The following is a 13,115-nucleotide window of genomic DNA, read 5'->3' as shown; positions in this document are numbered from 1 at the left end:
TCAGCATCACCCCCACAAGGAAGCGGAGGGGAGTCCACATCTGTTGGACCCGAAAGCCACATCCTAAGCACCAGGTCAGGGGTTCTCAGCTAGGGCTGATCCTGCCTGAGAGGACACCGGGCAGTGTCTGGGGTAAGGCTGGCATTGATGGGGTGGAGCCAGGGGTGCTGCTCATCCCCACCAGTGCCCAGGAGGGCCCCCATGGAGAATGACTTGACCCCATGTCAGCAGTGACCAGGCCGAGAAACCCTGCACTAGCCCACACTGCCTCCTCATGCAAAACAGCCAGAACAGAGTCGGGGAAACACGGAAAGGGGCGGTGGGGGGGCAGACCTATAACACTGTCAGAAATTTGGGGAACCTCTGCTACATCCCTACAGATCAAGGCTCCCGAGACCACACCCCTTACCTTCTCCAACCTTCTGTGTTCTCGTGATCCAGGCGGAGCTTCTTAACCTTCCGCATTAACCACTCGGCCAACCTCAGGAGGGTGGGGGAGCCTGCAAGCAGAGACCCCAGAGCTGCCACTCCCAGTAGTCTGGGAGGGCCCCGTCTCACCCTCCTCCTCCCCTTCCCATTTCTCCAGGCAGCCCCCCATTACTCCAGGGACACCGAATGCCAAGAGCGTTGTGACAAGGCCCTGCCTGGAAATTTGAGAGGGTTGCAGGCATTCGCCAGAAACCTGCATCTTTGTCATGCAGGTGCAGTCCTCCTAAGGCGAGAAGCCCCTGAGAAGAGGGCAGTTTCAAATGACGCCGCCACGGACTCCAACCTTGGTGCTCACTAGAATCTGAATAATCCCAAGTTCCCCACGGTGGCCACTCTCTGATGGCCTTTCTGACCTCACCTTCTCCCCTTGCCCTTGGCCATGACCTCCAGCCACTGTGGCCTTACTCTCCTTTCCCACCTTTCCCACCTCAGAGCCTTGGCACTCACCAGTTCTGCTGCCTGAGACGCCCTCCCCTGCTTTCTGTACGTCCTGCCTCCTCTTCTCTTCCACGTCCCAGTCGCACCTCTTCAGAGGTTGTTCCTGGCACCCAGTCCAAAGTGGCTGTCCTGTCACCCTCACACACCACCTGGTCCTTTTGTACAGCAGTAAGTCTAAGACAGTGACTCTCAAGGGGGACTACTGTGTTCTCCACCCCACCTCACCCCCGGGGAACACCAGGTGATGTCTGGGGACAACTGTGGTTGTCACAACTGTGGGTGCTCCTGGTATGGAGCGAACCGAGGAGGAGGAACTCTGCATTCTTTATTTGGGGGAAAAAATTGAGTAAGATCCTTAGGCCGTCACTAGGCACTAGAATAAATCCCTGATGGGTCAGATGGTAAACCCCAGCATCTGTGAGTCACCTCCTCTCTCCCTCCCACTTATTTTTTTTTTTTAAATTTTTATTTATTATTTATGATAGTCACACACACACAGAGAGAGAGAGAGGCAGAGACACAGGCAGAGGGAGAAGCAGGCTCCATGCACCGGGAGCCCGACGTGGGATTCGATCCCGGGTCTCCAGGATCGCGCCCTGGGCCAAAGGGAGGCGCCAAACCGCTGCGCCACCCAGGGATCCCTCTCCCTCCCACTTAGTTCACATATTTAAGTGGTGCAACATCCTAGGACCTCAGAAGGTCAAATGATTATGGAATATAGAGTCTCTTGGGGGTCAACTGAGCCCCCCCCCCCCCAACCCAGTAAGTCTCAACCAGGGCTAATTCTACTCCTAGGAGCCATTCCTGGTTGTCACCACTGGGAGGCATGCTACTGGGATGTAGACCAGGGAAGGCTGCTAAGCATCCCACAGGGCACAGGATGCTCACCTCCACTCCCCACTGCAAGGAATGATCTGGCCCCAAACATCGCCAGTGCTGAGGCGGAGAACCCCTGCTCTGGGTGAGTACTCTTCACTGTGATGTCAGCTCTAGGGGGCCAGGCTCACATCTGTCCTGTTCCTTCTGTATCCCCGGAGCCCAGAACCATGCCTGGCACACATGAAGCACTTTGGGTCGAATTAACAAGTCAACAAGTCCCTGCCCTCCCCTGAATGCTGTCTAAAGTCAAAGGGAGCCCTGACTTTGGTCGGCAACCAAACACCTTCTTGATGAGCCAAGTCCCAGGCAGGCAGGTGCTCAGAGGCTTCAAGAAAAAGAAAGCAGTGTGTGATCCCAGGACTGAGAGGAGAGACAGGAGGCTAAATGTCACCATAAGCAGCACTGGTCTCACTCTCAGGCAAGTGGTGAAAAGAGGGGCTGCGGTTGTCAGAGATGTGGGTTCAAATCCCAGCTCTGCAACTTCTCGTCTCCGTGACCTTGAGAAGCTGCTTAACCTTTTGGTTAAATTGTGCCTCAATTTCCCCTTTTATTAACATGGTCCCTATGTCTTGGGCTGCTATCACAATTCCCAGATGTGGCAGGACCCACGTGACAGCTAGTACTGCCAACGAGACAAGTCACTGAAAGTCCTGCCGCGGGGAGAACTGGACCAGGGCTCCGTTTAGAGCCAGGCTCCCCACCAAATGCTGACTGAGCGCCAGGCACCGAGTCAGGCGTAGGGGAATGCAGCCCCACCTCCGCCAGATCCGGCTACAATCCACATTCCCCCTCCTTTCCCCCACAATCTTCCAGGGGGTGTTCTTACTGGGGCAGCCGGAGGAAGATGCTGGATGGAAAGAACAGTCTCCAGAAAGGGCGCACAAAAGCCACAGCCACTGGCCTGGGTCCCAGCCAACCGCCCCGGGGAGGCCAGTGACCTCAGGGTTGTAGAAAACCACTTCCTGCAGCCTTCTGTATCCCGGAGCATGCAAATGAATCCCACCGGCCCACACACCAGCCATCACGGTCACCCCAACTGACCTTCTAAAGGGTCCAGAAAGCCTCCATTCCAGCTGCAGGCGTGGGACAGGACCTGGACAGAACACACAGGCCATTAACGCAGCAGGTTAACGGAAGGGCTGGCTAACAACCGGCTCTCCTTCCACTCGGGAGTCCTGATTGCCCAGCCTGATTCTCTCTCCGTGACCAGGCTCTGGAGACCCCGGGCAGATGGCACTGTGCCCTCCGCATGCCCCGAGCTGCACCTGGGAGAAAAGCCCTCCCATCTGGCCCAGCTCTCCCGGGAACCAGCCAGGGATCGCAGCGCAGCGCAAACCTCCAGGGTTTCAGCCCCAGCTCCTGGAAAGCACGTTGGTTCTTGCCACTGAGACAAGCGACTTCCTCACGTTTTGGGGGGGGGGGGGGGCGGGGGGACGGGGCACTTCTGACCGCTCAGCTGCAGCGTGGATGGGGAAGTGCGGGGGCTGGTGTGAAGCTGCGTGGGCAGGAGGCGGGCGGCTGGACGCGCCCCGGGGCGAGGCTGAGAGCAGGGGCCGAGGGCTGCGCAGGGGCGCGGAGGGGCCGGCAGGACGCAGGTCCGGGAGCGTGTTTGCAGGGGGAGGGGACCTCCGGGGCCCGCGGGGAAGGAGAGCGCCGTGGGTGCGGCCACTCCTGTTAGGGACCCGGGCCAGGTGGCTCGGCCAGCGACGGGGCGAGCCGAGGGGGGCCCGGCCCGCGCCGGGGGCGGGGGCGGGGGCGGGGGGGAAGGGGGCCGACGAGGGCCTGGGGCCGCGGGGAAGCCGGGGCGGGACGGCTGGAGCCCGCGTGCGGTCAGCGGCAGGGCCGGGGCCGAGCGCCCCCGACAGGCCGGTCGACCGCGGGCCCAGGGTCAGGGCTGAGGTGGGGCCGGTCAATGGCGGGTTCGGGGTCGCGGCCGACGCGGGACGGGGCGCGCGGGCGCTGCTCACCGGGCTCGGGGCCGGCGCGGGGCGGCGGCCGGGCTGGGCAGGGCGTCCCGGGGCCGGAGGCGCCTCACACTAGACGCTCCATGCCCGGGACTGCGGCCCCGGAAGTGGCGGGCGCGGGGGCCAGCGGCGGCGGCGGACACGGGGGAGCCGGCGGCTCAGGCCCCTTTGACCCGGAAGTTGAGCGGCCCAGGCGGCGGCCGCCGATTGGCTACCGCCCGGGAGGTACCAAGGGGGTCTGCGGCGCTCGGGGGGGGACGCCCCGGATCGGCTCTCTCGCGGCTGGAAGCTTGGAATTTCCCTGGGGCGGCATCTTCCGGGGCAGGGAGGGACACCGGAGACGGACACCCCCGCAGGGTTTGGTATCGCCCAGGCAGACCCGTCATGCTTCTACTAATAGTGACTAGGAAGCGAGTGCTTCGCCGGAGCGTTGGTGGTATAGTGGTTAGCATAGCTGCCTTCCAAGCAGTTGACCCGGGTTCGATTCCCGGCCAACGCAGACAAGGGCGTTCCTTTTTCTGCTTTCTCTTCACCTAATTATATTTTTCTAATAAAAACGTGTGACGCGCGACAGCTAAAAGCTGCAGCACAGAACCTCGTCTACTAGCCTATGGGCGGGAAGAGGCTTTGCAAATCTAGAGAGGAGGGAAAAACGCAAGCGTGTTTCCGCCCGGGATCGAACCGGGGACCTTTCGCGTGTGAGGCGAACGTGATAACCGCTACACTACGGAAACCGGTGGAGGGCGCGGCTCCGGGGGAGGCTTATAGAGCTCAGAGCGTCTGGGATTCGCGCCCTCCCGGGGCCCTCGGCCTTCCCAGGTGCGCGCTGGAGGCGGCAGCGCGGGCAGGGAGCCCCCCTCGACCCCGAGCGGCGCCCCGATGCACCCCGCTAGCGCGTCAACGTGGGAGACCAGACTTTTCTTTTTTTGAAAGCCAGGAGGAGGACAGGCAGGTCATGGCCAAGAACTTAGGGTCCCGTTGCTGTAAAATCTGCTCCCCTCCCCTGCACCCCAAGACCAGGATTAGAGCGAGGGGAGCGAGGCAGTGGTCGCACCTGCAGACATCAAGCCCCCCCCCCCCAAAAAAAAACACCCCGCAATCATCAAGGTAAATGATATTTTAATCCAAAATACTAAAATATCCTATTTGGGGCAAAACAACTCCATAATGAACAACATATCAAAACTGTATAAATCGAGGCAGGTTTCGGCCGAGCCATCGTGGGGTCTCAGGAAAGAGCAAAAGTGTGTGTGTCCCTCTCTACTTGCTTTAGCGGTTTTGGGGAGTTTTGTGTGTTTGTTGCTTTTAGTGTATTTTTTGAAAGGCTCTTCCTCCCACTCCCCAGAGCATCTTGGTGAAAATATTGGAACTTGAAAGTAGGTGTATTGGGATTCAGAACGTTGAGAACATATCGTAATGTTGCTTTTCTGCATCAAATGGAAACAAACACGTCAATAAATTTCAACATGGACTTGGGGGGGCGGAATTAACCACTGGAAATTAGGGAAGACACCTGCTGGGGGGTGGGGTCCTTCCACCTGGGGGCCCAGGAGAGCTGTCACAGCCGCAAAGCCTGGAGACCTTCTCTGGTGGTTTCCTGCCGCTGCTGCGACAAAGGACCTCAGACAGCGGCTGCAGAACCCCATACACTTGCTACGGCCAGTGCTGGAGACAGGTAAAGGCCAGGTGTGCGCAAGGCTGGCTCCCCGGGGAATCGCTTAGCCCGCCTCTCCCAACCTCGGGCACCCACACCACCCCAGCCCCTGGTTCTGTGGCTGCCTGTCCTCCTGCGATTGTCACCTCCTTGCCTCTCTCCCGTATGTCACTACACGGAGCCCACCCGGATTCGCCAAATAAGCTCTCTGCCTTATTGCGTCTGCAAGGTTGTTTTTCTGGGTGCGGGAGCGAGGTCCCAGACTCCGGGGGTTGGGCCGGGGACATTGGTGGACGGCATTACTCTTCCCTCCTTATTGGACATCATTCCCTAACACCCTTTTTGACCCCAGTATAGTATCTCAATCATTCACTCATTCACTCATTCGTGCATTGCACAATGATTTAATGACCACCTACTACGGGAAGGGGGACAGAGCAGAGGTTCCAGCTGTCCTGGGGGTGGTGATGAGTGAGCGCATTTGAGGGAAACTTTAGAACCTCCTCATGCCACTCCGGCCACAGCTTCCGCCCTACCTCCCTGGACACCTCCTCTCCTAGGCCCTCACCCCTCTTCCCTCCTCACCTGTACCCACCCGGGCAGCCTCATCCTCCTTCAGGGTTCAAACTGCATCTATGCCTGGTGGACACCCACAGTCCTGACCCCACCCGGGCTTCCCCTGAGCTCTAGACTGGGGGTTCAGCTGACCCTCAATGTCCCCATACAAGGGGTGGAGGGTGTCATCGGCATCCCAAAGTTAGCATGGCCCAAATGGGGCTCCCCACCTTCCCGGAACCTGCTTGCTGTGGACTGAGCCTTCATGTCCCCCCAAATCCAGGTGTTGAAACCTACCCCCCAAGACGATGGCAGGGGAAGGTGGGGACTTGGGGAGGGGCTTAGGTCAGGGGGGAGCTCCCTGAGTGGGATGAGCGTCCTTATGAGAGGCCCTAAAGGGCTCCCTGCCCCTCCTGCCCTGTGAGCACCCGGGGGGAGGACAGTGGGCAGTGACCCAGGAGGAGGCCCTCACCAGACATGAGACCTGCTGGCGCCTTGACCTTGGACTCCGAGCCTCCAGAGCCATGAGAAATAAATGTTTGCTGTTTTTAAAAAACAGTCTGTGGTAGTTTGGCCAGACTGACGCTGCTTCTTCCTCCATCGCCCTGACGGAGCTGAGGACGGCTCCTCCTTCCTTCCAGATGCTCAGCCAGAAGCTGGGGGCTGCCCTGGGCCCCTTGCTCCCCCACTCATATCCAATCACTCAACAGATCCAATTAGCGCCGCTTTCAACACACCCCAGATCTGATCGCTTCTTCCCCACTGACTAGCCATCTTCCTGGTCCACCCCATGACCAAGCCCTGGGTGAGTCCCCTCGCTGCCCTCCCTTCTCTCCCTTTCGCTCAGCCTGCTCCAGCCACAGAGGCCTCTTCACTGTTCCTCCAACTGCCAGGCAGGGCCCTGCCCCAGGACCTTTGCACAGGCTGCACCCTCTGGCACAAGCATTGTCAGGGCTCATTACCTCTCCTCCAATTCTTGATTTCAACGTTACCTCCTCAGAGGAAACGTCCCTGAGCTCCCCCTGCCCCCACCTCGGCATCCATAAATTCCGTTTCGATCACTTCACCATGTTCTTTCAGTGGCTTATTGGTCTCGGAAACAATCCCATCTGTAGATTTGTTTGCTCGTCTCTCCTCTGTCTCCTCCACTGGAGTGTGAACTCCACCAGTGCGGGGTTTGCTTGCCTGCTTGCTTGTTTGTTTGAATCTATTTTGTTACCTATGTGTCACTATGGGGCCACACATTTCTTGAAATTATGAATGAATGAGACTTGGCTAAAGTAGAAAAGGCCTGGGAGCGGGAATGGAGTAATACAGGTGGGCTTCCCGGTGGAGGGGGAAGAGCTCAGAAAACATGTCATCTCCCTTGTGAACCTCATCAAGGCCTGAGAGCTCACTCATGTGCCAACACAAAACACAAAGAAACACAAACTCCTTTAAAATGATTTCTTGGGTCATTCAAACCCACCTGGGGCAGCCAGTGTGCTGTGTAATATCCTGCTGTTCCCTCCCTGTCTTGGGTGCGACCTCCTCAGCAAGGTCCTGCGGCCATCTGGGGGAGGCCACCATCTCAGAGAGGTGCCCAGGCCGAAAAGGACAATACTTGCTTCTTTCCACCAGGTGTCAGCAGGAACACGACCACCAGGCATCAGGCAGTGTCTACCCCCCCACCATCCCCCAACACTGCCACCCCCACTGCCCACACCACCCTCCCTTTCAGCCCCACTCTGAGCCCCAGACCCCAGCATCTTAAGGTCAGATGCTCCACTCCCCCAACATACACCCCAGCATTTGCCTGTCACCAAGCAGGCCACCACCACCGCAGGCAGGATTGCTGGCCTGTCCTACCAGGTGTCCAGCCATTCCAGGAGTTGGAGGGAGGAAGCAGAAAGGGGAAGAGAAAGAAGGGAAGCACAGAAGGATTCAGGATTTCCGATCTGGGAAACCTCTGTTGCAAAGGCCGGCTGCATCCTATGCCTTCGGATGTCTGAGAATAACATGCACGAAATAATGGAAATAGGTACTGGGAAATCTTCTAAGGAAATGTGACATGTTAAACTCACTTACTCTGCCCAACAACCCCATGCATGATACGGGCACTATTAGCAGCAGCATCCCGCTTTTAATGGTGAGGAAACTGAGGCACAGAGAGGTTAAGTAACTTGCCTGAGGTCACAAGGCTTATAGTAATGAGAGTGGAGATCCCAAGGCCTGTGATCTGGCTTCAAAGTCACCGGCATAAGACTAGGCCACCTTCTACACAGATGAAGTTCAAGGTAATCAGATCCCTGAAAAGAAAAAGAAGAAAAGAAAAGAAAAAAGAAAGGAAAAGAAAAAAGAACCTGAACCACCCATTAGAAGATCCTCCCTGAGCCTTATCAGGGTCGTGAGTATCTTAGGACACAGTAGCCTGATGGGTTTCCAGGCCAAAGAACAGAGACAGCCCAAACATGCCCCCACAATTTGGGGGAGTCATGAGATGACTGAGGGGACCCTCCGTCTTCTGAGCTGGGGCGATTTGGGTCGGGGGATGTCCTACCCCACCTTTACAGAGATCACAATCCGAAGAGGGTACAAACAGATTTAAACGTGTCCGAGCGTTTGCGTGGAACATCCCTGGAAGGAATCAGTGAAATGGGTCGCAAGAGTGGCTGGCTTTTGGGGCGAGCACAGGGGTCGGGGGCAGGGGGGCGGGGGGGAACCGACTTTCCACTCACTCACTTTTATGCAAGTTGAGTTTCCAACGTGCAGAAAAACGTGTAGGGCAATAGAATGATGGCTTTAACACAACACTCTCACCTTTTTTTTTTTTTTTTACAACACATTTAGATAAAGCCTGGTGCACACACACACCCCCAGTTTGGCAGCGCTAGGGAGAGAGCAGAGGGAATGTGCTCACAGAGAGAACCCTGCTCTGAGGCATTACGGTTTTAAAAGAGTGAACAACACGTGGGGCTGGGTTTTCTCCCTTGCGTGGGCGGACCCGGGAAAGTATTCACGCCCAGGAAAGTGCTGGAATCCAATAGGAGACACCCCTGGGGTAGCTGCTCGCTATCCCCAGACTACACAGCGGTGAAATTCAAGGGAAAGAAGATAAATGAAAGGCCATTGGGCCTTTCCACATGGATGGGAGAAAAGCTTCTCTTAGTCCCTTCGGTCCTGTCCAATTTTTGATGAACCAAGTGTTAATTTCTTAATTGAGACCCATTAAAAATACTAAGAACACGAGGTGTTTGCTTCGAGGTGTTTATTTATTTATTTATTTATTTATTTATTTATTTTTTTTTTTGCTTCGAGGTGTTTAAAGGACACATTGAGACATTTGTGATGTAGTCATATGCCCTGTGAGCTGGCACTTTTTCGATGAAAGATTAGTAAAGAAATAATGATAGATTATTTAAATGAACAGATTAGTTAACAGATTAGTTAAATAATTCTGGTTAAGGTGCCGGGTCCCGAACTAGGTGCTTAATCACTTCTTAACCATAACTGACCCGATGGGAGTCAAGATCCTCCTAATGCCTGTTTTACAGATCAAGAGAGTGAGGCTCAAAAACAAAAAAAGAGAGTGAGGCTCAGAGTCAGGCTCAGTTGTTCATAAACAATCTCACTCGCTTCACCCCCACACCGGTCCCTGCAACGGTGCTATTTCAATAATTGGAATTTCTAATATGAACACTTTAAAATTAAATTATTTGTTTCTTCAGTGTCAGAACAACAATAATTCTGTTTATTGTCAATACCACGGTGGCACTTTTTTGACTCCTCCAGGCGGTTTGGACCTACTGAAGACCCTCTGGACGCTGGGCAATCTTCTGATGGATATTGTCCCTACAACAGCACTCTGAGGGTCCCATTTTTTTTTAAGATTTTATTTATTTATTCATGAGGGACACAGGGAGAGGGAGAAGCAGGCTCCCTGCGGGGAGCCCGATGCAGGCCTGGATCCCAGGACCCTGGGATCATGACCCGAGCCAAAGGCAGACGCTCAACCACTGAGCCACCCAGGCGCCCTGTGAGGGTCCCATTTTGCAGGTGGAGAAACCGAGGCCCAAAGAGACGAGTCACATGATTGGCTAGCTGGGAGTGGGGCTTCTCAAACTGGCACTCTGCTTCCAGACCTCCCATTTCTAAACCTCCCCACAGTTAACCCAGTGCCCGTAAGTACAGAAATCAGTCGAGAAATGATGACAGAGTCGGCTTGTTATTTCTGCCCTGGGGATACAGGGATGGTAGGTAGAGGCAGAAGCTCTGCGGGGTTGGCAGAGGCTGCAGAGGAGAGAGACTGGGGGACTTGCACTCCCTGCCTCCTTCCTTCCACCGCTGCCCCTGCATCTCGAGGCCATTGCATTGTTCAGGAATGTTCTTAGCTCCTCACAATCAAGCCAGCATAGTGTGAAGGCTCAATGGAGGGAGAGATGGGAATCAGAGGAGGAGAGATGGCGAGACTTGAGAAAGCTCTTACTCCCACCTCTGCGAATCTGCTGGACTTTCCCCCGGGACTGAGTTTCTCAGTCCCCCGACACTTCGTGCCACAGATGGAACACCCGAGTCCCCTGACACTCACCTAGAGTCCACGACAAAGAGGAATCTGCCACCCAACCATCTGCAGGGCTGAAACACCAGGAGACAACTCCCACTATAAATCTTTCACCGAATAATGGGGTTCTTCCACTGCGTGCTCTCCATGCACCAGACCTACTCCTTGCCCAGCTCACTCCTGGAGGGACTATAACAAAGAGCACCAAGGCTCCAACAAGCACAGCTTGTCTGCAGCCACCTGTGATATCAGGCAAGCTGGGTCCTGTCCCGACCTTGGTTCTCTCATCTGAAAAATGAGGGTCACGAAACCACCTGCCTCCTGAGCCGTACATGGGCAGTGATGCTGGAGAGGCACACAGGTGGGGCCAGCGGGCCCCAGCTCACGTCTCAGCCTTGCCACTCACTTAACTGCACTGTGACAGGAGATCAGCTTCCGTCCCTCTCTGTGCTTCCAGGCTGGTGTGAAGGGTTTAACCAGTTCATCCTCATAAACAGCTGGTGAACCGAGCCTCATGTGCCAACTTAGCTGGGCCATGGGGCACCCCATATCTGGTGAGCCCTTAGCTCCTTCCTACATCCTCTCTGCTCCCTCCGCTCACCCCAACAACAGCCCTCCCCGACAAGCACAGCTCTGCAGACCAAGTCCTCCTTTCGGAGCATGGCAGCTCGGCCAGCGGGACCCTGATCTCCCAAGAACAAGCCCCCCAAACCCCATCACAAAATTTGACCTTGAATCTGGGGCTGAGTAAAGAGGCCGAGTGGGAGAGGAAGGCAGGGCGACCAGAGGGAGGGATGGCACTGATTGGTGTCTCAGGGCATTGGGGAGGGTCGGCTTGAGCAGGGGACACAGGGGGACACCAGTCCTGTAACCTCTTCCTAGAAGGTTATAGGAGCCATAAAGGGGGCCCCTGGGCCTTTCTGCTCTTTGGTGCCCTCTGCTGGAAGGGGGCAGGGCGTCCTGCAAGGGGCGGGGGCCGCTGAGACAAAGCAGGGTAGGGGTCTGCTCCTCAGCTCCAGCCGTGTCCCCAGGCTGAATTAGACCAAATGACAGCAGCCAGTCCTTCAGGACAGCGGGCTCCGTGCATTGTTTCCGGAGTGAGCTGGCGGCCCGGAGGGGGTGGAGGGCTGGGGGGGGGCCTCTCTCTCCACAATGGAGCCCCCCACCCCCAGCTCACAAGGAGGGAGGCAGGGGAGCTGCGCCCAGCCGGCTGAGCCGAGCTCCAATGAATTCAGCTCCACGAAAGCCAATTAAAGCCGGCAGGGGGTCCAATGGGAGACTAGAGGAAGAAGGGGGGGCACCCCGTGAGCCTGGCTGGGGGGAGACACACGATGGGGGCATCTGGACGTCCTCCCCCCAACGCAGAAGGGGCAAAGTTCTGTCCCTGGACCCCCGGCTGCTCCCACCAAGTCCTGATTAGGAAGATAGGGAAGCCAGGGAGACCCAGAGGGTGACGGGGATAAAAAGCACCCCCTCACCCGGGCCCCTTGGTCACCCAGAATGCTGAAGAGGTGGCTGGGTCTCCTTGACCAGCAGGGTCAGCGGGTCTGTCCCTTGGTCAGCCACTACTCATGGGGTCCACTCCAGGAAGGAAGGTTGGGAGTGGGAAGGACCCTCCCTGGGGAAAGCAGGCCATGCCTCCTGGAAGCCTTCCAGAAAGGCTGCAGGCCCTTTGCTGGGGATTCTCCAAGGGCAGGTGCCCTCCCCTCAGTCTTCCCCTCTCTGGGCTCCACCTCTGAGACCTCCTTCCCTTTGGCCTCAGACTCCCCCTCTCTGAGCCCCCTCTCACCTGCTGAGTGCCCTCCACCCCTCCTCCTCTTGAGACCTCTTAGCCCCCCAGACCTGGGATTGGGGCTGAAAGTCCTCAACAGGGCTTGGCTTGAGAGGCTTCATGATTCTTACCCAGCCAGGTTTCTGGGATTTGGAGGGGAAAGGGCTCCCATTCATCCCCCTTCTCAGCAGTAGAACAGGGGGTTTGTGGGTCTAAGTCACATTTTGTGGGTGACATGGGATGGGGACTGCAATTTGGGACCACTCTGTGGCTATCAGCTGTGGGTGGGTACACCTGGGGATTTGGTGCATGGGGGTGGGGAGCACAGCTTGTGAATGAGTATGTGTGAGCCCACTCACAGGAGCTGCCATCTGCACACACACACACACACACACACACACACACACACACACTTTTGCCCACAGCATTGTTGGCTAGGGAAACCCAAAGACTCAATGATGAGAGACAGATTTGGGGAAAGTTGAGAAGTTGAGAGCAGACACCTGTGTAACAAGAAGCAGCCCTGTGAACATGTGGAGGTGGGAGAAGCAGGTGCAAAGGCCCTGAGGCAGAAACAAGCTGGCTGGCAGGACAGAGGCCAAGTGATGGGAATGGTGAGTGGGGAGGCCCAAGAGATGAGTAGGGTCTGAGCCGTGGGGTGGCACACATGGCTTAAGAGGTCAGTCTCTGGAGCCACACTACCTGGCTTCAAAGTCAGCTGGCTAAATTCGGCTTCAAGTGACTTACATGCTCCATGCCTCATTTTCCCCACCTGTAAAATGGGTATTAAAGAGTATCTGCCTCCAAAGGTGTCAGGAGGGAGGA

General features: G+C 56.4%; 1 protein-coding gene and 2 non-coding genes across 9 annotated transcripts in view; 1 reads left to right on the top strand and 2 right to left on the bottom strand.

Annotated features, from left to right (window-relative positions):
* Positions 1–3,922, bottom strand: part of DPP9 (dipeptidyl peptidase 9) — a 41,526-nt gene extending 37,604 nt beyond the window's left edge. The window contains exons 1-4 of one of the 7 annotated variants that reach the window (XM_072787727.1): positions 3,774–3,922; positions 2,848–2,899; positions 937–1,082; positions 410–500 (exon numbers count right to left, since the gene is read on the bottom strand). In XM_072787727.1, coding sequence (XP_072643828.1) covers positions 410–465 — 56 coding nt within the window. In that variant the 5' untranslated portion in view covers positions 466–500; positions 937–1,082; positions 2,848–2,899; positions 3,774–3,922. Of the gene's footprint in view, positions 1–409; positions 501–936; positions 1,083–2,632; positions 2,778–2,847; positions 2,900–3,142; positions 3,188–3,773 lie in introns of those variants that run through there. The other 6 variants (XM_072787726.1, XM_072787728.1, XR_012012426.1 and 3 more) reach the window with 6 other exon arrangements.
* Positions 3,923–4,197: 275 nt separating this feature from the next.
* TRNAG-UCC (transfer RNA glycine (anticodon UCC)) lies at positions 4,198–4,269 on the top strand. Its single transcript has one exon. It is a non-coding gene; the product is annotated as a tRNA-Gly (tRNA).
* A 162-nt stretch (positions 4,270–4,431) lies between these two features.
* On the bottom strand, positions 4,432–4,504 carry TRNAV-CAC (transfer RNA valine (anticodon CAC)). Its single transcript has one exon. It is a non-coding gene; the product is annotated as a tRNA-Val (tRNA).
* Positions 4,505–13,115: the final 8,611 nt, after the last annotated feature.

The sequence above is a fragment of the Canis lupus genome, chromosome 19 (assembly GCF_048164855.1).
Source record: "Canis lupus baileyi chromosome 19, mCanLup2.hap1, whole genome shotgun sequence".
NCBI lineage: Eukaryota > Metazoa > Chordata > Mammalia > Carnivora > Canidae > Canis > Canis lupus.
This window is presented reverse-complemented; position numbering and strand designations above follow the sequence as displayed.